The 26,203-nt window shown below is 40.3% G+C and overlaps 1 protein-coding gene across 2 annotated transcripts in view; it reads left to right on the top strand.

Annotated features, from left to right (window-relative positions):
• Positions 1–1,999: 1,999 nt before the first annotated feature.
• The window catches only part of LOC139285698 (spectrin beta chain, non-erythrocytic 4), a 64,144-nt gene continuing 39,940 nt past the window's right edge, over positions 2,000–26,203 (top strand). For both annotated transcript variants that reach the window (XM_070906321.1, XM_070906320.1), the window contains exons 1-21: positions 2,000–2,144; positions 2,626–2,777; positions 3,277–3,450; positions 9,684–9,775; positions 9,921–10,001; positions 10,247–10,362; positions 10,538–10,650; positions 10,884–11,071; positions 13,125–13,242; positions 13,466–13,624; positions 14,788–15,090; positions 15,343–15,493; positions 16,101–16,237; positions 17,896–18,045; positions 19,339–19,707; positions 19,849–20,063; positions 20,239–20,376; positions 24,081–24,321; positions 24,438–24,596; positions 25,212–25,342; positions 25,454–25,679. In XM_070906321.1, the coding sequence (XP_070762422.1) occupies positions 2,000–2,144; positions 2,626–2,777; positions 3,277–3,450; positions 9,684–9,775; positions 9,921–10,001; positions 10,247–10,362; positions 10,538–10,650; positions 10,884–11,071; positions 13,125–13,242; positions 13,466–13,624; positions 14,788–15,090; positions 15,343–15,493; positions 16,101–16,237; positions 17,896–18,045; positions 19,339–19,707; positions 19,849–20,063; positions 20,239–20,376; positions 24,081–24,321; positions 24,438–24,596; positions 25,212–25,342; positions 25,454–25,679 (3,558 nt within the window). The remainder of the gene's footprint in view (positions 2,145–2,625; positions 2,778–3,276; positions 3,451–9,683; positions 9,776–9,920; positions 10,002–10,246; positions 10,363–10,537; positions 10,651–10,883; positions 11,072–13,124; positions 13,243–13,465; positions 13,625–14,787; positions 15,091–15,342; positions 15,494–16,100; positions 16,238–17,895; positions 18,046–19,338; positions 19,708–19,848; positions 20,064–20,238; positions 20,377–24,080; positions 24,322–24,437; positions 24,597–25,211; positions 25,343–25,453; positions 25,680–26,203) is intronic.

Genomic DNA, 26,203 nt, shown 5'->3' with positions numbered 1-26,203 from the left:
TTTACACAAGGGGCCGGATTCACAAGTCTCTTGTCTTACCACAACCTAACTAAGAGTTCACTCTTAAGAGCTCAAAGGTACTGAGAGCAACTTTTATTAAGGAACAAAGAGAACCCCTAAGCTAAGAGAAGAAGTCCGTCAGACTGAGGCTGAATCTTCAGTGTTAAAAACTGTATTTTTCCGTTGTCTAAGTAGTGAAGTGCAGATTGTCATCTCTGGTGTTATTGGATTGTGTCAATTTGTTGGTGAGCTGATTGAATCCTCACTAAATAGATAAATAAAGTTCATTATCATTGTATGTTTATAAAACAATGACGTAATGAGGCACATTTTTTACCTGTGTGAAAAAAAACCCTGTGTGGACTATGGGGATCTTTAATATACACATGCCTCTGCTCAGGCATTGCATATGATTAATGCAGCTTACCATGCTTCCCTTAGATTCATCACGAACAGTTAAGCCTTGACTCACCACTGTGAGCTTTACTCCTGGGTAGGATGGCCTGCTCTGGCAACCTGCAAGCTCACACACTTGTATACTTTAATATACAAGGCAATTCTTGGGCTTCTCCCATCCTATCTATGTATTTATACTTCACAGAAGAGTGCAGGACAGTACTCTTTGCGGTCACAGGACTTTATATGTTGTCTGTACCGAATGTTCATACAGAGAGTGGAAAAAGGGCTTTTAGGTATTTCACCCTCAGACTGGAATATATGTTGTTGAATGTTTTAAAACTCCATGATTTGGTTTCTTTGAATGCTTTTAAATGCATTTTGACAGACCTGGAGAATTGTTGGGGTGTCAGTGCTTAAACTGATATTTTGGATACGTGGCTTGTGCTGCATTTTGTTCCTCGGGATGATATGTGTTGTAGTATTGTCTGTTCTTCTGTTTTGTGTTTGTTTACAATCACTTGTTTTATCTTGTGCTGCTGCCTATCTTGGCCAGGACTTCCTTGAAAAAGATATTTTCAAAATCCCTTGTGGGACCCATCCAGGTTAAATAAAGGTTAGCCTATATAAAAAACAAATTACTGACTGTGAGCAACATCTCACAAACAGGAGCTACTTTTAGCGCTAAAATGCTTTGTGAATTACTGTCAGCCCCAAAACGTCCTAAAGGTAGGACGGACACGCCCCTTATTTTTAGGAGTTTCTCCTAACTCCGCCAGTTCGGAGCAACTTTTAGCCTTAGGATGTTTTGTGAATAGGTGAATATCCAGTGCTTTTTGTTAAGATGTCATGGAAATCTGTTATTGATAACAAACAATTCTATCAGCTCTTCAAATGAATGCGACTGAAACTGATGAATATCAGACAATTGAACTGATTCGAACATTGCCATTTCTTACCTCTCGCCCTGTACTGTGTAAGTTTAGAAGTTATTTTTATCCCTGGTTTTCAGCTGTCAATGGGAGAGACAGGAGAGATGAGAGAGCTAAATAATTTTTACTCTCTGTCTCCTACCATCCTTTGAATCATCAGAGAGTTTTTATTTTGAGCTTCTCCTTTGTAAAATGCTCTGAGACCAAGGACAGGTGCTGCATCATTCATGGAAGGAAGGAGCTGTTATTTATGGACTCCAGAGTAGTTTTGTTTGCACTTTGAACACTCCTAATTAAATTGGGAATGTTGCAACGACTGTTACATATTTTCCCCTGTCTGAATTGTGAATCTGATATTGTTTCAGGCGACCTATGTGGCTAAATAGGGGTTAAAAGGTATCAGATGAGTTGTGTGAAGTCAGTCAGAGTTTAATTATGAAGTGTGAACTGCCTTTGGCCTGTGGGGATGCGTTTGATGGTTACATAGGACAAGAACACAAAGGCAGCACTACCTTTCTCACTGTCCTTTGCATATATGAGTGTGTGCGTATGTACAGTGCATGTGTGAATGTCTTTACATACATGTGCATGTGTGTATTATGTCTGTACACACAGTGGGTCAATAAAGATAGATCATTAATTTGTGTGTGTGTTGCAGGGCGTCGGGCGCGATGGCTAATGCCTCCCCAGACCTGGACAACGCGGAAGCCCAGCGCCAGCTCAACAACAACAACCGACCAATCGGCTCTGGGTTCTGGGAGACGGAGGTTACCAGCTCCAAGCTGTTCGAGTGCTCCCGCATCAAGGCCCTGGCAGGTCAGAGGTCACACACAGATCAACACACATGCTCATTCACATCCATACAGACACACACAGTGCAGACACACATGCATCAGTAGGTGTATATATACACCTCAAGCACATGGTGTTGATTCTTTGCTGTTTTGAATTTTAGTATTAAAAATGTTCTTGTCATGTCTAAGGCTTGCTTTTAAGACAAACAAGTACTGATGTAATAAAATATTTTTTATGTTATATATTATTAGTTGGTGGCTTGTCGCTTTTTAGCACTGGTGTTACTATGTTTTGGTGGTAAAGCCGTGCTAAATTGGTAATAAAAAGTCTTATCAGGTAAAGCATCTCACAAGATAAGGCTGTAAGCACAATTTGATTTAATCCTAGCGTTAGCCAATGTTATTTAATGTTATCCTAACTGTCTCATTCAAGAGAAACCGATGTTTTTCCATCAGGAACTAGATTGATCTTCCCTTTGATGTGATTCTTTAATTTCCCTCAGATGAACGAGATGCTGTGCAGAAGAAGACTTTTACTAAGTGGGTTAACTCCCATCTGGCCAGAGTGTCCTGTCGCATATCTGACCTCTACAACGACCTGAAGGATGGATACATGCTCACCAGGTTGCTGGAGGTCCTCAGTGGAGAGCTGCTGGTAGGAACACACACATAATGGCAAATTATAATGGGCTTTGTATCAATTTTGTAGTCTCTATTAATTGATCTGCCATAGGATGTGAAGTGTTGAAAGTGCTGTATGCAGCCTCTCTGAACATCAATAAATGATTGTAAAATTAGCCGTGTTAGCTAGCTACCTCACGAGATAGATTTTTTGTGTTACTTAACCTGCAGCACACTTTGCGTAAAGTGGAGTGGATTTTCTGAGGAAATCATTTCTGTGGAGAACAGTTTATTACAGAAGGAACTGGATGTTCATATACTTACTACCATTACCCTAAACCTGTTTTTACTCTCTTCTTTTTTAATTAAATTTCAAGTGAAATCCAAACTGATGGCTGCATATGTTTTTGGCAAAAGCTATCTTTGTTTATGGCAATTACATTAATGTATGTCAATGCTACATGATGCTGCATGTCGTACTTAAACAATAAGGGCTTTGAAAAGTAGAAATTAATCCCTCTGTTTTCCCCCAGCCAAGGCCTACACGGGGTCGTATGCGGATCCACTGCCTGGAGAACGTTGACAAAGCCCTCCAGTTCCTTAAAGAACAGAGGGTTCACCTGGAAAACGTTGGTTCCCATGACATCGTGGATGGAAACCACCGCCTCACCCTGGGCCTTATCTGGACCATCATCCTACGCTTCCAGGTAAACACAAACACATATCATCTTGATATTGGTAAGATTTTATCACAGCTCAACAATGTAGTGGCTAGGTAAGTGAAGTCCATTTAGGTTTTGTAGATATCTCTTCAACGTCTTTCACACATGCACTGCAACTTTGAACTTATCTAGACATTACCTGGAGGAGCTGTATGTGAGAGCGCAAATGTCCGAATCAATTGGACTGTCTTTACACAGTCTTTACCCTGCCAACATCCTAGTTCAAAGTCCATGTAATGTTCGATTGTGCCCATGTGTGAGTGTGTAGAGCAGGTCATTGTCTGGAGAATTCACAACGAGTGAGTGGGCATGTTGATGACATTTCTATGATGCAACTGGCGCAAAACCGGAAGAATACAAACATCTGAGGGTGAAGAGGAAGGGTCAGTTACGCGAAGATGCCAACGAAAATGTCTGCTAACTGGACTTGGAGTTGGACTTGGAGTTTTACATCTGGTCTTAACCTGATATCTTTTATTTGGTAATGAGCAAAAAATGATTTTGGTTTCTTCTGATTTCTCAAGTGTTATACACGACTCTTGTTATTAAATTTTCAGTATCAACATTGAGGAAATTTTAGCAATTGTTATAATAATAAATGATGCTTGATATTTCAGTCTCGGTTGATTTGACGACACCCATGGTTAGGGTATAGATAGGGTGTAGTATTAAAGTGAGGTTTAATACTACAGCAAACACTCCTTGAGAAGTTCCTTTGTCAGAAATACAAACAAACAACCAAAGTGCAACCCAACAAACTCCCATTGTTGTAGTCATCCTAATATTGCAAGTGCGATCTGATATCATGCTCTACACGGCACGCATAGTTTTTCACACAACAGCAGGACACAGTCAAGTTGTTTACCTTTCTGAGAAGGTGTGCAGCCTGTTGCCTGCAGCTCTTCATTTAACAGCTCACTGTGGCTTGTCATTGTTGTTGTTTTACTCCCTGCAATAATTTAGAGCTGATCCTCTGTCAAAAAAAATGCTGAAACAGACCATTCATTTTTGATGAACGATCACAGTCAGCACTAACCTTTGTTTCTTGTGTCTGCTTTACAATAAAAGCCACCCTGTGTTTTGCCAGTTGAACACTTTTAATGTGAAGCAGCAGCAGAAGGAAATGTTTGATTTGTATTAGCAGTAACTTAATACTGCCCTGATATGACACGAAGACAGTGAAAGCTGGATTACATGCTATATTGTTTCCTGTGAGTCCCTTGTGTGTGTAAGGGTAATTTGAATCCAGTGCTGGAATGGCGGACTCCGCCACTAACAAAAAAACTATAATATAGAGAGGTAATTACAGAATGTAAATAATACATTAAATGCCTAATCTCTATCTAATGAAAGACAAAAAGCTAAATTATTGACTGACATTCAAATATTTGATTCTTCCCATGAAATACCAAGGCTTACATCTGAGCTTCTCTGTTAGTGCACTGAGATGCTGGCATGTTACCATGCTACTTACTGAAGCACAAGGATGCTGTGATCAGCAGTGGCTTCATTTGGGATGAGCTGCCAGGGGTTCTGTTTGGGGGAGGCTGTCACAGCTGCCGCATCATCAGCGTGCGACAGTTTGGTGGATAAAGCCTGAATGTCAGTCAGGGCTCCGCGGCCTAGAGGTAGCAGTCGCCTTCCAGTCTGCTCTTCAACAAGGACACACACACACACACACCCACACTGCACTTGCTCTCTGACATACACACTCTATCAGTCTATCTGTCTAGTCACACACACACACACACACACACACACATTGTATACTCACATCCTGGCATGCACATACTATCACACACATACACAGGTTTCCAGGCCTTAGCAGCAGTGATACAGGATCAGTTCCTGCCATGTAAGTACAGCAGAAGCCCACAGCTGCTCTTTATTTCGCTTCATTGCTACAGTGTGGCTTTGGTTCAAAATGCTTGTTTAGCGTTATTCAGACCCTTCTGTAACATTCACGGTGCACAGTCGCCTAGTAGCTGTCTCCTGGGACTCTTATTGTCATGCAAGGCCTGGCTACCTACCACAGAGCACATTTAACAGCATTGCTAGCAGACTTAGTTTGCAGTGTGTCAAGTGACCCTCTGCAAGCCAGGCTAGTGATGCAAAGAGGAGGAATGTTCTGTGTGTGCACTCATAATTTCAGTGTAAATGTCGCATTGATTAATATGTTCTGTGATGTTCACTGTTGAAACCTAGTTCATGATGGACATCATTGACATGTAAGTGTGCATTTCAGAGTTGTGGAGGGCAGAGCTTGATAGCATGTATAATGGTTAATTCAGTTATGTCAGTTTTGTTTTTTGTTGTGTTTTGAGTCTAGCTAAGCAGCTGTAACTGTACAGTTACACTTTAGGCTACAGTAGTCTTAGCTGACTACTAGCTTTGCCACAATTAGCTGTGAGCTTGGCTGTCGTCCCGCTCGCCTGCTCCCAAGAGCCACCAGTCGATGGCCTCTTCAATTTTGCATGCACTGAGAAAGGAGAGCAGTGCAGGAGACTGGTGTTCAGGAGTGTGTGTGTGAGAGAGAGAGTAATTATGAAAGAAGTGAGGACGGGGGAAAGGATGGTTGGCTGATGGGAAACAACAAGCAGTGATGTTGTGGTAAAAAAGCAATGGGGCCTAACTGTGACCTTCAGTCAGTGTTCACCATCAGTGGTGTGTGCTCAGGCAAGTTTCTGATGATTACCAAAGGTTAAAACAAGGTTAGACTAAAAATCAGGTTTGTTCAGTTTACATACATCTCTTTCCTGCTGTCCTTATCATTTGTCTCTGTTCACAAACTGACTTTTATAATCCTTTAGGCTACTGCCATTCAGCCTTTTCACACACACACACTTTATTTGCCATTGAGTAAATGGTTATTTAGAATGTATACCTGGCAAAAAGCCTTTTGAGAAATGAAAACAAAATCCACACAATATCAAGGCACCGTATAATGATGAAATATTGGCATTTGAACAGAGAAAAGCAAATGACTTATTATAAATGAATGAAATAATGACAAACACCAAGCTGTACAACACACAGAGAAATTCAGATTTATTTTGGTTATGTTTAAAACTAGCAATGGTACCTAGTAAACATATTTGTATATGCAACTAATGTGAAGATAGTATAACAACGGCATGAATTAAACATGAAACTAAAACTACAATGGTTTTGGTTCTGTGTAAATAAGAGTAGCTTACTCGTGTCTCACAGCAAAGAACAGTTCATCGACATTTTAGTTCAATTTTAGACAATGTGCTGGATTCATGTTCTCAGTTTGCACTTTGTGAGACTTTATGAGAGGCTGTTTATGGAACACAGAGTGATCGGTTTTAGGCCAAGAAACAGTAGATTTTGTGGTTTGCTAGTGATCCACGCCTGGGATTTTTGCCATTACATAGTTGTGTTTTTTGGCCATAACTATGATACTAACAGAGTCTGAGGCTGGGTTCCAAACCTGAGGGTATGTTTATAAAGTAAATAACTTACTTTAACCAAACATTTAAGTTCTAAGAACAATGTCAGAAGGATGGAGGGGGTGTGCAGGGTTAGCTGCATGTTGTCTGAGTGGCTTCCACTTATTTTTCCCTCGTGCACTCGTTTCTCCTCATCTCCACCTCTTTTCCCCTTTCCTCCCTTCCTCTGTAGTGGAAGTCAGAGTTTGCTTTGTCCAGTCAGCAGGTAGGGCCAAACCACTGCAGTAACTGCACACAGGCAGAAAGAGGGAGCGAGACAGAAAGAGAGGGAGAGGGAAAGATAGAGGGAGAGAGAGTGGAAAAAGGGGAGAGGATTGACAGGCAAAGGAAGAGGTAATCCTGATGTATTTACAGAACCATACACAAATAATAACAGACTGTTATTATTTGCAGTGACTTTAATTATACTGCTGTATATGGCTGGCTGAGTGTCCTTGTGTTGTGTGCTGTGTGTGCATTTGCTTACCTAACATACTGCCAGCTCACTTGCTGTTTACAATGAGTCTGAATCGAGACACATTGATGTAGCTTTACTGTGTATTTGACAAGATATGTAGATTCAGATTTTTACTGACTGCTCATTATATTACGCTCTTGTGACACGGTTAAGATGTAGATTGTGTATTCAATATTGATGTTCGTAATGTTTTATACATTCCCCGCGGGTTTATCTGGCTATTTGTCTTAAGCTTCACAATGTTGTCTTTTCTAACCCTTTTTTAGTATGTTGAAAGCAAAGAAAGAACAATTGAGTTGCTACAGACACACTTTACATCATGTTGTATTTGTAAGTGTTTTCCTCATGATTTCTCCCACTAGGACAGCGGCCAACTGTTAGATTTTTAATGATTGAGTCATTCATGATTTGTTCGGTTTACTGATTAATCCATCTGTATGTCAAAAATAATGACAAATAGTCATTACTCACAAGTTACCAGTCTATAGGGATGCTGCTCTTCTAATTTGTGAAGCTGTGACTAGTTAATATTTGGTATGTTTAAATGTTAAACAGCTAAAGTAATAAATAATTTATCAGTATTGAATATAGATAACTTTCATTCTTCAGAAATAATTTGTGTTTTTATTTAGTGCAAAAGAATGCACAACTAGCACTTCATCACTGGTTAGGGCATTCATGACTTCTGCATTTTAGTAGTCATCGACTACTCCCAAAAAGTAGTCGGAATATGAGATTAATTGCGGAAGATATATCAAATGTTTTATAACAATGATCAATTCTGTCAAAAAGGTCTCAAATACAACCAGTAAAGGGTTGACTAATGTAGGCGGGACCAACCTGTATACTGTTTGACTGCAGTAACGTGACTGCTTTCTTTCAGGGACGGCGGGAGACAAACCTGTTTATTTAACATGGCATAACAGAAAATTATTGTTCAAACAAATCTATGTTCAACAACAACCAACTTTATGTCCACCTTTGCTTGTTAGAAGGCCATCTCAAATGCTCTGAATAGCCTACTATGATGCACTAATCGACTATTGAAACCCCTATCGCTGGTACATTTCATATTTATGCCCATTTAATAAATGTGCTCAGATGAATTTAGCTTTTTCCATGTTCAGAACTTGATGCATTGTTTATATATCACTTGTGATGTCTCATGTCTCCGCTGCTGAAATAACATGATTTTAGAAATGATTTTAGTGTCTCAATTAGTGATTGTGAGCATTTGTGTTCATCTTTTATGTGTCTGTTCCTGCATAGGCATTGTGTTTGTGTGTGTGTTTTATATGCAAGACTGTCTGTGTGTGTGCGTAATGTTGTGCCTTACGACATGGGTAGCAGCTGATTCCAGGGTGTCATGTCCCCAATTACCTTGGATCATGTCACTGTGATGTGATTGGTTGAATAGCTGTCACTGTCACCTACCATCAGGCGTTGTAATGGCTCTGCACTTCCTTGCACTGAAATCCTCAGCCCTTTTTGCTCTTGTATGTTTTTGCTCTTAGATCTCTCTCACTGTGTGTGTGTGTGTGTGAGGGTTCAGGGATACTGTCAGGGTAATGTGACTCTAACCTTTGCTCTAGACTGGTTCCAGACCTCAGAGTTGCCGCCCAGATCTCTGTAAGGCGTTTGGAGAAACACCTGAGCCAATCAGAGCCTTTGTGGGTAGGACTGAAGGTCACAGGTGGTAACATTGCCAAACAGACAAATCTTAAGCATGGTTACTTTCAACACTTTAATCACAGGTCTCAGGATGGGATCACAACTACAGGTAGCTAATAAGTAAGCTAATAAGTAAGCTAGCTTTGCTACCAAGCTTGCAAATGTTAGCCAGACAGCCTCTGTCACTCAGGCTGTGTCCAAGGTCACTCCTTCATTCACTCATTCACTGCTCCCTATATAATAGACTCTAGGTAACTCTGTCGTCAGAGGAACATTGAGATTCTGGACACTAAAGAATCATCATTTTTTGCGTCATCACTGAAAGGTGTAGTGTTGCACGACTATGAAATGCAACACATGCATCCAGGGATTGTTAGCTGAAAGTAGTGTACAAGGACACTATTCAGCTTCTCTCTGTTTGCTAAACAACATACTAGTAGACACAGTCTTCGTTAAGGGACAGGTAAATACCTAAAATGCGAATATATGTTCCCAAAAAGAAATCACTGCAGTGCATAAAACTTTACATGTGGTTTGTGAGACAGAAGGTGTCGGGTCTGTGCTACAATATCTCTCCCTCAAACGCTAAACTGTTGCTTTGCTGTGTTGTTGTTCAGATCCAGGTGATCAAAATAGAGACAGAGGACAACCGAGAAACTCGCTCTGCCAAGGATGCCCTGCTGCTCTGGTGCCAGATGAAGACCGCAGGGTGAGCAGTGAAATAAAAATACAAGAAACTGTAACTGTGAATTTCATGATCATTTATGTAATGTACCAAGTCGGTATGTCAGCGTCAGTACGTTGGCGCTCCCTGGTTCACATTTAAAGTTACAGAAGATGTCTCCATGCTCCAGGTACTCTGAGGTCAACATCCAGAATTTCACCACCTGCTGGAGAGACGGCCTCGCCTTCAACGCCCTCATACACAGACACAGGTAGGTAGTATTTTTAACACATCTCCATAGCATGCTACTGTGTTTAAACCATGTTTCCTTGCAAATTTCCCCGCTGAGGGATTAATAAAGGATTATTTTATCTTATTTTATCTTAAAATTGGGAAGTTGCAAGTTTTTTATTTACACCAGAAATTGTTATATTTTTCAGATGGAAAGTGGAAATATGTGCAATTTTAGGATTAGAGCCATACAAACATGACACATTATCATCTTGTGCCCTCCAGACCTGACCTGATAGAGTTCCACAAGTTGACGCGGTCCAATGCAACCCACAACCTCCAGCAAGCCTTCAACATCGCTGAGCAGAACCTCGGCCTCACCAAACTCCTGGACCCTGAGGGTGAGACTGTTTATCTGGTTTTGGGTTAATGTCTGTCAAACCACATTACATACAGCAATATCCATAATAGTGCCATAAAAGTGTTTTTTTACTCACTGAGGTAAATAGTTACTGTGCAGCTCTACTTATACAGATGTTAACACCTCTATGTCTCTCCCATCTCCCTCTGGTGCAGATGTGAACACAGAGAACCCAGACGAAAAGTCCATCATCACCTATGTGGTCTCCTATTACCACTACTTCTCCAAGATGAAGGCTCTTATTGTGGAGGGCAAGAGGGTTGGCAAGGTAACAAATACACTGATGTGCAGTTACACACACACAGACTCCATGGAAGTTGAAGGACCAGCAGTGTTAGGAAGCTAAAACACAAGTAACAATTCATCATAATGAAGAAACGTAAAAACGTCATAATTCTGAAACTGTTTCTTTCTCTTTCTCTCATTGTGTATCTCGCTCTAACTCTGTATCCCATTTTTCCTCATCGAATCTGCTCCCATCCTTCTGTCTGTCTGACTCAGGTACTGGACAATTGCATTGAGGCAGAGAAGATCATCAACCGGTATGAGGCTCTGGCGTCAGACCTGTTGGACTGGATAGAAAAGACCATTGCAGTCATCAGCAACCAGAAGTTTGCCAACTCACTGACTGGAGTTCAACAACAGCTACAGGCCTTCACAACCTACTGCACCGTAGAGAAGCCCATCAAGTACGTTTTATGATTTTTCTTGATATTTTATTACATAGCACACACAAACATAACTATGCACATGAATTCATCCATACCCTATACTGAAAAGCATATAGTTCATTTACCCACTGCTTGTAAATACTACTGGCAACATGGTTGATGTGTTCTACTCTGACTGATTGTAGTTCAAGAAGCTGCTGAAACAATTAGTCAATGAATCGAAACGTATTGATCATGCAAAAAACTCCTATATTGTTCTAGATGCAAATTAATTTATTGAAGTATATGCAGCAACTGAGTGGTCTTCAACCATGTTTATTCCGAGAGATCGAATGTATCAGAATCAAAGTAAAACATTTTCAGGAAGATAGAAATACACATACAGCTAAAAACAAGGACAACAAAGCTGAACAAAGATAGGAAAGAATAAACAAAGAAGGTAGGTGACAAAATATAAATGTGTATATAAATATGAACAAAAGCAACAATGAACAACAACATACAGTGTCTGTATACAAGTCAAACTGTTTCTGCTAATTATAAACAAGAATACAATAGTGCAAAGTAAGGAATAAATATTGAATGATTGATGTAATAGGTTACTTTATATAGTAGGTGGTTATGTACAGTATATATATGTATGTATGTCTATATACAGTCTATACAATGTGCTTAGATTTATATTTGACAATGATGATGATATGTGCATGTTAAAAACAGTGTTAGAGGGTTATTGCACAGGAATTGTTTCTGACACAATATGACTGATTTAATCATCTTAATCATCAGAGTGATGTGTCTGGTTGTTTTGGCGTACAGTGTTCTGTTCTATATGTAATTCAGTCGAGACAGTGCAAGTTGTTTGTGTGCCTACTGCTAAGGCTTATATAGAAGTGCATAATCAAGTTGATCTCCGAAAGCAAGAGTTGATCCACAGCCGACCTCTCTTGATTTGTGTTTGCTGGAATCAAACTAGGTCTCATTAGGAGTGAAACGTAGCAAGTGTGGAAGTCGATCATGTGTGTACATGCAACACAGAGTCACTGAGCCTTGAGTCTTTTGTCCAGCATCATCAGGATCAGCGTTACCATCAGCCCCACAGGCACTGGGAGTACACTGGCAGCTATGATGATCCCCCCCCCCCCCCCCCCACACACACACACACATATACATGTGCTCACGCAGACTATGATACAATATGTCTTGTTACACTCTGGCTTAATGTCCAGTTGAGTCAAGTGTTTGTGTCCAATACTAGCAGCCAACAGTTGACTTGTGACTTATTCAACATGCAAACACACTGCAGTCCAACACTCGCATACTTCAGTGTTTAATGAGCCTACAGTCCATTTTTAGATGTGCTGCCAGTAGCATAGTACTGTCGTCTCCAATAAGTCAACTTTTTAGCATTTCCAAAAAAAAAGGCTTGATGACCACGCAGTTTTATTTTATCCAGCAGGATTTTGAAAGGTTTCACATGTCGATCATACAACTTGCTAAACCCCATAGAGAACAGTGTACTTTTTCAACTGAAGCTGAAACGTGAAAATTAAAATGTACTGTATGAGTTTCGCCTGATAATAATGACATTAGAGCTGAAGCAATAAGTTGATAGACTGAAAATTAATCAGCAACAAGAATGCCCGAAATTCTCTGGTTCCAGCCTCTCCAGTGGGAGGATTTGCTGTTTTTCTATGTCATATATGATTCAAACTGTTGGTCATACAAAACAAGACATTGGCAGACATGACCTTGGAATCTAGGAAAGTATAATGTGTATTTTTCACTATTGTCTGACGATGTCTAGACAATTGCCCATTATCAGGAGTCCTCAGACCTCCCTGTCAGCAAGCATTCATGCTGCAAGGGTCCTTGAGCAGAGCACACTGAAACATTGACCACCTTTGTGACTGCAGCTTGAGTGTTTCCATTGACCCCAATATTTTTTGAGTTTTTCTTCTTTAAAGTTGGAAGTACTTTCTGCGTGCCCTACACAGAGGGGACTGTTGAAAGAGAAGAGGCCATATTGGGAAAGAGGATCACTAACTAAAGTTTTCTGTTTCTCGTTCAGGTTTCAGGAGAAGGGGAATCTTGAGGTCCTTCTCTTCACCATCCAAAGCAAACTCAGAGCCAACAACCAGAAACCGTATGTGCCTCATGATGGGAAACTCATCTCCGACATCAACAAGGTCGTACATTCACCAGCTGGGTTGTTTTTATTTTATATACAATGAAGTGGTAACTGATACAAGCGTCACAATCACTTTTTAACAGTTGAGAGAAAACCGCAGTCAAGCTTAGTTTCCAAATTTTTCACCTTACATTGACCCCTGACTCTTTAACCAGTTATATACTTATATTTTTCTGTTACATTACTACTATTAAACAGGTTCTTTCTCATTTTCTGTCCAGGCCTGGGAGAGGCTGGAGAAAGCAGAACATGAGAGGGGCGTTGCCCTGCGCAAGGAGCTGATTCGTCAGGAGAAGCTGGAGTTGCTGGCTCAGTGCTTTGACCACAAAACCACCATGAGACAAGCTTGGCTCAATGAGAACCAGAGACTTGTATCGCAGGTAGGGATCTCGGGGGGGGGCAGGATACTCCACTGTCAAAAACTATGTTTCAGTGTGTGAATGTATTCCCCCTTCTTCAACTCATCTAACTATATGCATTTTTCTTCCAGTGAAGACATAATTACGAATAAACCAAAGGGTACTTCTTTTGACTGCATGGAAGAACAAAACATTAGAAATCCTATGTAATGTTTCATGCAAACTGTTTTTTCCCTTTTGCATGGATGCTAAGTCAAATATTGCTGATGACATAATGATATACGACAGATGAATTTTTGAACTTCATCAATGAAACAATGTGAACTGCATTAGTCTACCTGCGGTGTTTAAGTCCCCCTCCACTCAAAAATGTTTTGCTTATTGTCCCTTCACTTGGATATTTTACCTTCAAACCAATGATGTATGTGCAGAGATTGACATTAGAAGGCTGTTTTTAAATTCATCTGCTGCTCATACAATCATGATTTGGTCCAGTATGCAACTTCCAGTCCGCATACACTGAGCATGGACATTTCAGTCAAGTAGGAGACATTTGATGAATAGCTACGATTTGCTTCATATACATTTTAATGTGACAAAGACAGCACCCACACGTCTGTAAGTCATTTGTGTCATGTCTTGTGCTGCTTAATTGTCCGTGTTTGTCTCATACCTCAGCACCCTGACGAAGGCTTTCATCCGAAACATGTTGATGTCAGCCATGTATAATGATGAAGTCTTTTTATAATACTCAGGACTATCTTTTCCTCTTGATTGAGGTAGCAGACATATTTTGTCCAGGAGTTTAACTTTTGAACTAAAAAGTATTTGCTTATTAATAGGATGGGATCTGGGTGTTGAGATTATAATTAAAAGCTGTAGAGGTATAACTTTTTATGTGAAGTACAGCTTCATATCAGTCTAAATCACAGATCACAAATCACAATAGAGAATGTTGTTTCATTTAGATGAACTGACAGGCAGTAAAATCACCCTGTGTACAAAACCTGTACTATCGTGTGCAAGTTTTATTTTGTTGTCTTAGTTTCGATGGTTACTCTTCATTAGATTAGTCTTCTTTCACTCTCTGTTTTCACCTCTCCCCACTTTGTCTCTGCACTCTCTGTGCCTCGGCTGCACACCTTACGTCTTTTTCTTTTGATTTTTCTCCTCTCCGCCTACAGGACAATTTTGGTTATGACCTACCAGCTGTCGAGGCAGCAATGAAGAAACACGAGGCCATCGAGGCAGACATAGCCTCGTACGAAGAGCGAATTGGCGTGGTGGTGGAACTTGCTTCAGAGATGGAGGCAGAAGGATACTACGACATCCGGCGTATCTCTGCACGAAAGGAGAACATCCTGGGCCAGTGGAGTCTGCTGAAGGAGCTGGTGGCTGGGAGGAGGACCCGGCTGGAGAAAAACCTGGCCCTGCAGAAGACTTTTCAGGACATGGTCTACATGATCGACTGGATGGAGGATACACAGGTACTGGAGGCTGTAAGAGAGAGAGAGAGAACGAGAAAGACACTCCACTTGTATATAAAGACAAAGGAAAGAAGCAGTGGAGATGGAGGAAGAGGGTAGTCTACATAGTTTGAAGAGTGAAAAATGGAAAGGGAAAAAAGTAGCACTTAAACTAGTAAAATAGATGACATCCTGATGTATAATAACATCACATGCGTTCGCTGTTCCCTCTCGTCTTCCCCTCCTCCCTCCATCTCCTGCTCTCTCTCTCAGGTCCAGCTGCTGTCGAAGGACTTTGGGAAACATCTTCTGGAGGTGGACGACCTGCTGCAGAAACACAGCCTTCAGGAAGCCGACATTGCAGTACAGGCTGAGAGGGTCGAGACACTCAACACCGCTGCACTCAAATTCACCACTATAGAGGGTATGCACACATGTATCTTGTGTATTGTGTAAAGCACTGGTGAAGCATTTCATTTGATCTGTTTTAGTTTTATATGATAGTTTTAACACATTTTTTTCACTTTGTATTACCTGTAATGAAGGCTGGCATGAGAAGAAAGCTTGAAATGCAGTTTTTAATTGATCTAGTCAGAAAAAACTAAACAATTGGACTGCAGGGTGCAGAATACTAATGAACTTGAAAAAGCCTTGTTTTGGTTTGCATTATATTGTACGGTACATATTAGTAATATAAGAGTCATTTTCTTTGTAATGAAAAGGCAACAATTGTTTCTGAACTTCCCCCCAGTGCTTGTTATCTGTCATAAATGGACTAAATGAAACAAAGAGGAAAAAATGATCCACCATTGAGTTCATTTGGTCAAGTGAAGATGTATTTGACCTTGAGACAACCGGAAAATTGATTTTTGGAACTTGATATCAGTAAGATGATCGGCTCAGTACACTCTGTACATGTTTCATTTTCTTTGAGGAAGTCCAGCTCAGAGTACACTACTGTAGTGAATGAATGAAGTTCTGTATCTAGCGTGTTTCTTCATGGTCATTAACCTCATTTTGTTGTCTCCCAGGTTACCAACCGTGTGACCCACAGGTGATCTGTAACCGTGTCAACCATGTCTCTTCCTGTCTGGAGGAGCTGAAACAACTGGCAGCTAAAAGACACGCTGAGCTTGAGGAGTCGAGACAGCTGTGGGCCTTCTTTCAGGTAGGATGCAAAAGGTGGGGGGATCATGTCCTGTTAAATATTCCTAGCAAGTTAAGGGGCCAGTATACTCCGTCTGAAGTGCTTGTTGGAGGCTTCAAACAGCTGCATAAACCTGCTCCCTCCACACCTTTCTGATATCGGAAAATGGGGGGGGCTGTGTCCAATTTCTGTAACTTTCCGAAAACAACAATCTGATATTCACACCCACTTCACACAGTGATTGGTTGTGGAGGTGAGAAATTACTTCTGTAACTTTTTATGTGTACAACTGAGTACAACTCTGAGTACAATGAATGCCTTCCAGGAGAGAAAAATGTGTGTCGCTATGTGATATTTAAATGATTATTGCATCTCCCCTCTCTATATGACAGCAGGCATTTAACTCTGCCTTTGAGTGTGGCCATTAGGAACAACTACAGAAATTTGAGGGAGCGTCAGTCCTTCTGTTTGATATCCAAAGAATTTAATCTTTATCATCTCAAACCTGCCTCCAGCATCTTTAAAGATGTACAGACTAAAGGATTAGAATTTTGTTAATTAAGGACCTCAATCTGTTACACAAACATGACAGGCCCGTGTTTAAATATGCTTTAATTAATCTATTATACTTTTATCAATCTCTATTTCTAGCCAAGGCATTGCAGCAATATTGTAATGTCTTAAGCAGAGTTTAGGTTTACCATATTCTCATACAGTTGAGTAAGCTAGCTATTTAGAGGAGAGATCTAACAGAAATGTCTACTGAAGAGGTAATAAATCACACAGCAAAATACTGTAGTAATAATAACAACACTTTTTTCTTTGCTGAATAAAATGTTTTTTCAGTGCTGGTTGCTCCACACTTGAACAGATTGTTTTGTGTTTTACAATATTACAATATTACGCTATTTTTGAATAATAGGTACTCTCATACAAAAAGAAATGCTGTTCAATTTAAGCTAAAGTCCTTTCGTGAACCTTTTGAAGAACGACAGGCACAATTACAATTGCGGCACAATACAGAATTTTTTCATTTAGCACGTGTCTTTCTTTGGTGCTTTGTTGTAAGCATAATTCTGTCTCATTCGGCAGTACACATCCGTGTGTCAGACTTGGTAAAACACTTTGATAACACAGGTGATGAACGAGTTATTAATGTTAGTGAATAAGCTTTTAGAATGAACTATGAAAGTAATGAGTGTATAATGAGAATAGCAGCTTTCTTTGTCCAATGAGTCATTGGTTCACACTGTTGAATCACTAATTATATCACATTACTGATTAATTTGGTTAATTCTCCTTCTGCTTTTTTGGAGGCTCTCAGAAACAGACTGGGATCAGTGTTAGATGGACTTTAATGATTACAGTAGAGGACTGTTCTATATCTCTGAATTTATATCCTTAATATAGTTTTTTTAAATCTCTTTTCTTTCAATGATCTTTTATCTTTGATGTGCTGTTTCTTTTTTCACTTAATCACTTCACTTATTTTTGTGCTCTCTTTGCATTACTTTTACTTTTTCATTGGTTCTATTCTTCTATTCTTCTTTTATAGAATTAGGATAGGGTTATAAAACCTATAGGTTTTCTTTTATATATATATATTTTTTGTTTGTTTGTTTGTTTTTTGTTTAAATGTACAACTGTTGATCTTGTTTGTCTGTTTGTTCTCCTGTTAGGAGCTGGAGGAGTCAGAGGCCTGGATCAGGGAGAAGAGCTCCATTTTGGGAGCTCAGGGTTATGGGAAGGACCTGAGCAGTGTGTTGAAGTTACTACAAAAACACAAGACTCTGGCTGGAGAACTGCTGGCTCACCGTTCGTTGCTGCAGGTGTGTATGCATGTGTGTTTATCTGTGTGTGTTAGAGAATCAGCACCTGGAATACCTGCAGTACCTGGAGTTTCTATTCTGAACTTCAGTGAATTTATGCATTAGCATTTATAAATTACTTTTTGAGCTCACCTACAAAAAAAACCTTGACTTTACTTACTTTGTGTGGGTTTTTTTCAATAGAAAAATATATCAACCTGCCTCTTTTCAATATAGTTTCATTTGCAGAATCTGTTTTATTTAAAACTTGTTGCTCATGTTCATATTTGATTTATTGGCATTGGTCTCATGTTTTTCTTGTTTGTGAACTCGTACACTACACCACATGGAAGTTTTAATATCATAACAATTGCTGGTCAGTTGACTCTCCATTGAGAAACAGGAGCATAACATGAAGCCAGTCAGGATCATGTTCGATACAGAGAGTAGAGGCCCAAGTAAAACGTAAAGTCTGACAACAGTCAAAGATCAATATAACCAAAGCATCCAAATGTCTAAGATCACTGTTCCTGCATTTGGTGCTTTTTATTTCAGAGATAATTGAAAAGCACTTTGATTATTATCTCCCTGAAAATACATTCCGGTATTTTTGGTTTGTGTAACTAGTGACAGCTTTAAAAAAAATATGAATGTGCCAATTTTAGAGTGGTGTATAGCTAAGCTATCATTGGCAAGGCTACATGTTTATTACACATTAATTAAAGGCTTTACATCAGTGTTACATGGGATTATGTACATGTGCCAAGGGCCAGTTTTTGGTGATATTGTGAAAGAGGTTTGGTCAGATGTTTGAGGTACAGTACATCCTAAAATATGTCATTAGTCATTGAACTCCTTGTGTTGATGTGTATGTTCTCTTGTTCTTCTCATCCCTTTTCTGCTGTGTTTCTCAGTTTGCTTAAAAAATGTTTTGGTCCATCCTCGAGATCATGACAAGATATTACACATTACAGTGTATCAGCAAATTTGAAGACAATGCTGAAGAATATGTTTATTAGAAGACTTAAAAAGCCTCACAGTGGCAAATTATCTGTAGAGGTTGAAGTCAGTTTGTCAATTTTTTTAAATAACTCTCCATTTAATGTTTTGGTTTTAAACCCTCTGCATCAAAACGTTTTGGTGGCCATGTTATTGACAGCACCTGTCATTACAAAACATCCTGCAAATAAAATAAACAAGACACTTCTACTTTAAAATAGACATTAAAGTTAAAATGTTGGCTAGTGTTCCACTTTACTGCATAGTGTGAAATAAGTAACACTGCTATCTGTTCATCCTGGCCCGTTCCCCCAGAACACCATGAAACGAGGAAAGCAGATCCTGAGTGAGAAGAGCTTTGGCACTGCCGGGATCCAGGAGCGCATCATGGAGGTGAAGAGCGAGTGGAAGAGGCTGGAAGACCAGGCTGCGCAGCGTCTTGGCCACCTGCAGGAGGCGCTAAACTTTTTTCAGTTCTCCACGGAGACGGATGACCTGGTCGCCTGGCTGCAGGACGCTTACCGCCTGGTCTCTAGCGAAGACTTTGGACATGATGAGTACTCCACCCAGTCCCTGCTGAAGAAACACAGAGGGGTCAGCGAGGCCATCGACAAACATCGTGTGCATGTAGTGGCACTGCGCAAACACATGGTGGCGCTGCCTCTGCAGTACCGTGAACAGGAGGTGGGTAGAAGGAACAGGGAATAGTATAAAGTATTTTGTTTGTTCCTCTACATCTTTTATTTTACCCCTCTTGCTTTTCCTCTTTCCTCTTCTCCTGTCTTTCTGCTTCTTCTCATGTCCTCTCCCCTCTTATCTCTGCAGGAGGTGCAGATGCGTATGGGAGAGGTGGAGCAGCTGTATACCGAGGTGGTCGAGGTAGCGGTGCTCAGACAGCAGTGGCTTCATGACGCCCTCGCCGTCTACCGCATGTTCAGTGAGGTCAATGCCTGCGAGCTGTGGATTGATGAGAAAGAGCAGTGGCTGGACAAGATGGAGATCCCAGAGAGACTGGAGGACGTGGAGGTGGTGGCACACAGGTGAGGAAAAGGGAGAGGAAGAAGAGGAGGTGGCCAATGTTGTGGTACCAAATGGAAGCTCAGCTGGGTTTCTGTCGTTTTGTTTAAATCAAAGGGCTCAAAGTTTTTGGTCAATGCAAAAATCTCTTAACCCACTGACTGTCCCATCATATCCCACAATATCATTTTGTGGTAGGTTTGAGAGCCTGGACCAGGAGATGAACAGCCTGATGGGAAGGATCCTGGACGTTAACCAGATAGTTCAGCAGCTCCTGGATGGAGGTCATCCATCTTCTACAGAGGTCCGAGGTTGTCAGGATCACCTCAACTCCAGGTAGTGAAACAAAATTGAATTCCCAACAACAGCAACATCTTCAGCCTCTGCTCCTAGTACTGCCACCACTATCACAATTACCACTTGAACTACTACTGACATTAACAATTACAAACAACTTAACAAGACACACCAGGGTATTCCCAGGATTATTTTTAGACTAAGCTGCAAAGGCTGGAGAACGTGCACGGCACACTTTTAAGAGCTGTGCGCTTAAGTGAAAAAAATCCTGATTTGACCGATGAAAGTGTCGGTCAAATCAATAGGGATTACAAAGATGTAACAAAAACATGAAAAACAAAGGTGTTTACTTCTATGACTGGTTATCATTTGAAATTTATCGCCAGGGTTTATTACATTTTGGATTAGTTAAACAGATGACACAAGAATTTCTGCTTAAAGCTAAAAGTACCGGCACTCAAAAAGTAGGCTACTGAAGTTTGATATCCAGTCCTATTCACTTCTGTAACTTAAGCTACCCTAACTTTCATTATAAACACACATTTGTTTGCATCACGAAAAACAGCAGTGCATCGCTTACCTCGCTTACTTGCAGAAATTGTGAATGTATCATTCCCACGTTGCCTCCACACTCGAGTGCCATGCGCAGTTGCTGATAAAAGGGCACATGATTTGGTGTTGGAACTTTCAACAGCAGTGGCGGCCAATAATACAAATACAAATTCAGTTCGATAGGCAGGGAAAGCCCTGCACACTCATGCTTAGCTGATACATCAGAATCAGAAATACTTTATTGATCCCCGGGAGGAAATTATACAAGTTACAGGTGCTCCCATTCAAGAATAGAAAAGTAGCATAGAGTTGGAAATGACAAGTCTGTAAAAATATAAGATATTAAAAAAAGGTAAAAAATGAAAATATATATATACAACATGGCATTACAATACACTCTAATGCTAAATCATAACAACATAATATGCATTACCACACTAATACTAAACACAATGTTAAAGTGACATTGGTATTGCTTGGAACTACAAAGCAGAGAGTTTGGCCATCAGATCAAGACAAACAGAAATCTTTCAGTCATGAGGCAGTAACTGGTGATCGCTGCTGCCAAAGTGTTGATAAGCAAGGCTCTGAAACACTTGAAGAGTAGGGAGGATATGTTGAAGGACGAGTTTCAGTAAATCTTTTGTCTTTCACACTCATTTCCAGAAATGAATGTATGTGGAGAGCAACGCGTGAACTGATCGCCCCATCTCTTGAATAGCGCTTTAGTTTATTGGATGTCTGTCCTATTTACTCTCGGAAAGGGGGAGGAGGTCTGACACGCAGAGAGAGAAGAGAGATGACGAAGAAGAGAAATTTGGTGGGGTTGTGTAATTATTCTGGGAAATTCATGCTCATACAATATTTTGTATTGTCTTTTGACAAGCGCCTTGTGTCCCGTGAGTCATTGTCTTAATAAGAGGCTGAACTCCTACCTGCTTGTATGAGCTCACTGCCTGAGATGTAAATGTAAAATAGCAACATGTATCTCTTCTAAGTGTCTTCTGCACCAGTGTTTCTCTCTTTCTCCGTTTGGCCAACAAGTTCATTTACGCTAACATCCGGCCAGGCCCTGTGACGGGATTGGCTTTTTTATCCGTCTCAGTCATATTCACTGACCACTGTTTCGTCTGGCAGTGGAGACCATGGCAGCCGGGTGTCCATGAGTCTTGTGACCTTGGCACATGGTGTCGGTCTCAGGGCGACCATCTGTGCTGGCTGCCTCAGTTAAGACAAGGCCAGCCGAAAGCAAAAATAAGAACAAACATACAAAATAAACACTTTGCCTTCTCTGGTATTAGTTATTAAAATTCTCCTTCAGTTTCAGAACCTTAACTGCATGATATCTTTGCTGTCCTTAGATATGGACACTGCATACAGTGTTGGGGTCATTATCTGTAAATTCTCTTTAACTTTGTTTATTAAATACAATGAAACACCAGTTATCTATTTTAAATGGAAAATTCTCATATTTCCCAGTAGTTAAATGTTTAGGGTTAGGGTTAGCACATCCGTGAATCAGAATCAGAATCAGAAATACTTTATTGATCCCGGGGGGAAATTACACAAGTTACAGGTGCTCCCATTCAAGAGTAGAAAAGTAGCATAGATTTAGAAATGAGAAGTATGTACAAATATAAGATATAAACAAATAAAAATATATACATTTACAATATATAAGTGAAAAAAAAAATATATATATATATTAATGTATAATAACAATGTATATGTATGTATATATATGTATTGCACTGGTGAATTATTGCACAGATTATTGTCATTTTAGGTCAGTAACAGAAGGCACATAGTTATTTAATTTATGGTACTTTTATTCGTATTTATACTACTCAGTCAGTTTTATCCTTCGTCTTTACATTTTCTACCTTTTAAATTGATTTCTGATACAGTATTTGTTGTTACTTAATTAAAGTTATTAAACACTCACACGAGAGTTAACAAGACTACTAATAACAACATTTAAGTACAATAGTTAAAAAGTTATAAAGTGGCAACACTTTTTCTAATGTTGAGATGAAACGTTTCTTATTACAGTATTACATTTATTCTTGTAGTAAGTATTTTGACTTAAAATCTTCAATATTTATATTAGCATACACTTATGGTTATCTTTTATTTCATATATAAATACATTCAACTAGTCATTCAGTCTGTAAACTGAGTCTGGGTAAGCTTTTTGCTTCCCTGTATACATACATACACATGTTTATGTTTAATTTATGTGAAGCAGCGACCCCATCACGCACACATATCCCAGCCAAACAATCACCACCACGTTGCACCTACAAGACTTTTGCAGCTCTGAGGTCAGTGTCACCGAGCTGTTTTCCTGCCTGCCCGCTGAGCGCTCAGTTTGCCTCTCAACGACTCTGCCATTACCTCATTACAGTCACAAGGATCTGTGTGTGTGTGCATGTGTGTGAGTGTGTGTTTCTTGGATGTATTGTGTATTGAGACCTGCTGGTCTGGAGCAGAATCAGGAGAACATATTGTATGACGATATGGCAGACGAGGCCTGGGATGAAACCACAGCAGAGCAGAATCAACTGTCTCACATGAATCATAACAAGTCATATCAGGTCATCATAATATGTCTTTTAATAATAATGCAGCTCGGCAAGATTAGCGTTGAGAGTTACAAAAATAAGAGAACTGGATTCATGTTTTAAGCTTTTACATCTCAGTTGACTGAGCAGACAGAAACAAAAACATTTCTTCAACAAGAGCTTTCATAATCAGTACCAGATCTATATTAAAAGACATTATGACTTGTGGTTTAAATCCCATCAGATGATATATTTTTCAGTTGATACATATACATACATACAATTTCATTTCTGCTGTATTTTTGCAATGGAGGGTTGGAATTAAAGCCTGCTAGTCTTAGAGTTATACCTTCTCAAACCTTATCAAACCTTATCACTGTATGAAGGAAGAAAATTGAATGAGAACTTAAATGAGCCAAACTGACTCTGTGTTCGTAAAAAGTAAAAATACATGAAAACAAATATTTTTTGAAACGAGAGTTAATGATAGGTGTAAAAATCTCCCAATAAATCTTGACTATCCTCTCTATTGCACATTTCTCCTTCACAGTACCACATTCCCCTCTCTTCATCCTTTTCAAACTACACTTTCCGTATCTCTCTATCGTGTCTTTCACATTGTACCAGGTGGAACAGCATCGTGGAGCTGGTTGAGCAGAAGAAAGATCAGCTGGACTCGATGTTACGCCTGCAGAACTACCTGCTGGAGTGTGCCGAGATCAAGTCCCAGATCCAGGACAAGAGAAAAGCCATCGACGCCACTCAGTACATGGGCAGCGACCTGGGAGGAGTCATGTCTCTGCAGAGACGCCTCTCCACCATGGAAGGAGCCCTGTCTGTCCTGGAACCCAAACTACTGCATCTACAGGTAGGGAATTGTGCAAAAATACTGTGACTATACAACGTTAAAGGAAGAAAATATTATTATTGAATTATGCAGCATGAAAAGCTACAATCACCTGCTGTCTCTGTTTGGTGATGAAGGAAGAGGCGGAGCATCTGGCCACCGGCCACCCAGGTCGGGCCATGGATGTTCTTGTGCCATTTGATGGCATCAGTGTGGAGTGGGAGGAGCTGAAACGCACCTTGCAGGGCTGTGAGGACTCGCTGATGGTGGCTAGCAGGCTACAGAGCTTCATACAGGTACGCTAGGATAGAACATACATCAGGAAGAAATCAATCACTCTGATTGACTCCTGCTGATAATCAATAGAGATGTATTCCGCATCTTAGTGATACTGGTCTGTAACTGGCATAACCAATTAAGTACCATTTACAAAATGAGTGAGCTCAACAATGAAAACTTTAAACTGTAAACTTCAGGTATAAGGTATCTGTAGTTAGTTAGTAACAGTTAGATTTTTTGAGAGATTCATGTAAATTGTCTCTACCTCTTTAAATGTTGAGAAAGATTAAACTTCCCAGAACAGGAGTAAGAGTCAATCAAAATTCAGCCAACAAATCACGATGAATGTGAGGGTTTCTAGTCTCCATTGAGAAATTTGTGGTTGAGAATTTGGTTGTTTTAGGGAAAACCTATATCTGCTTGACACAACTGGTAATCTAGAAACAAACTGCATGATCTGCCTTTGATTTCACCGACCAAAAAGGAAAGTACACAAAAACAAACCCTACATATGGTGATGATGTGTTAGCGGCATATTTCAGCAGATTTGTCAGTCTGCACAAACTTCTGTAGTGTAGACTAACAATGGAGTTGGTTCAATGTAAATCATGTTCCTCGCTCATTCCTGTCAGGACCTGGATTCATTCCTCACCTGGTTGGTCCAGACGCAGACGTCCGCTGCCTCAGACCAGCTGCCCAACGACCTGGAGGAGGCTGAGAAACTCATCAACAAACATGCTGCCCTAAAGGAGGAGATTGGACGGTGGGTTACTGAAGGACAACAAAATGCTTGTTCTTATATTTAACATATCTTCCTAAGAGGTCTTAAAAATCAGGTGAAAAATGTAATGGGTCGCTGTTGTTCTCTATGCAGGTATGAAGAGGACTATGAACGCCTCCAGGCCATGAACGAGCTGCTGGAGTCTGAGGAGGCTCCCCTCCCTCAGGCCGCCCTGCAGCAGTGGCTCCAGAAACTTGATGTCGGCTGGAACAAACTGCTGGAGATGTGGGAGAGTAGGAGAGAGGTTCTAGTCCAGGCTCACATTTTCCATCTGTTCCTGCGAGATGTCAAACAGGCCGAGTCCTTCCTCAACAACCAGGTGAGACAAACAAAGACTGAGCAGGTGCTCTGAGTTTACAAGGAGCGTCTCTGGACAGCCCTTTCAGCTGTCTTAGCAGCAGTACTTTAGGATGGCAATGTCAGTTGATCGGTCAGTCCAAAACTTTGGTTCAAAATGAAATATCTCGATAACTTTTGGATGGATTGCCCTGTCATTTGGTACAGAGATCCATGGTCCCTAGAAGAATAATCTTAATGACTGATTATGTACTGTAACTGGCTTTCTATGTAATGGTGTACTCCTATAATTTACGTACACATTAGCAAAGCCTTTTATTTGCTCCAACCCCACTGCATCACGGAAATGTGCTTAACTTAAACAACTGTTAGATTATGCTTGACGGCCAGATGGAAACAGCTGCTGTATGCAACATGTATGATGTGCATTTATGTTGCACCTTTTAGGTGCTGTTTCTCTGAGCTTGTCTGGCTCCAACTGAGGCAGAGACAAATCTCCATTGCTGTGCTCATTTTTTCCTTTTTTATCTTATCTTTTCTCTTGAT

The sequence above is a fragment of the Enoplosus armatus genome, chromosome 5 (genome assembly GCF_043641665.1).
Source record: "Enoplosus armatus isolate fEnoArm2 chromosome 5, fEnoArm2.hap1, whole genome shotgun sequence".
NCBI lineage: Eukaryota > Metazoa > Chordata > Actinopteri > Centrarchiformes > Enoplosidae > Enoplosus > Enoplosus armatus.
This window is presented reverse-complemented; position numbering and strand designations above follow the sequence as displayed.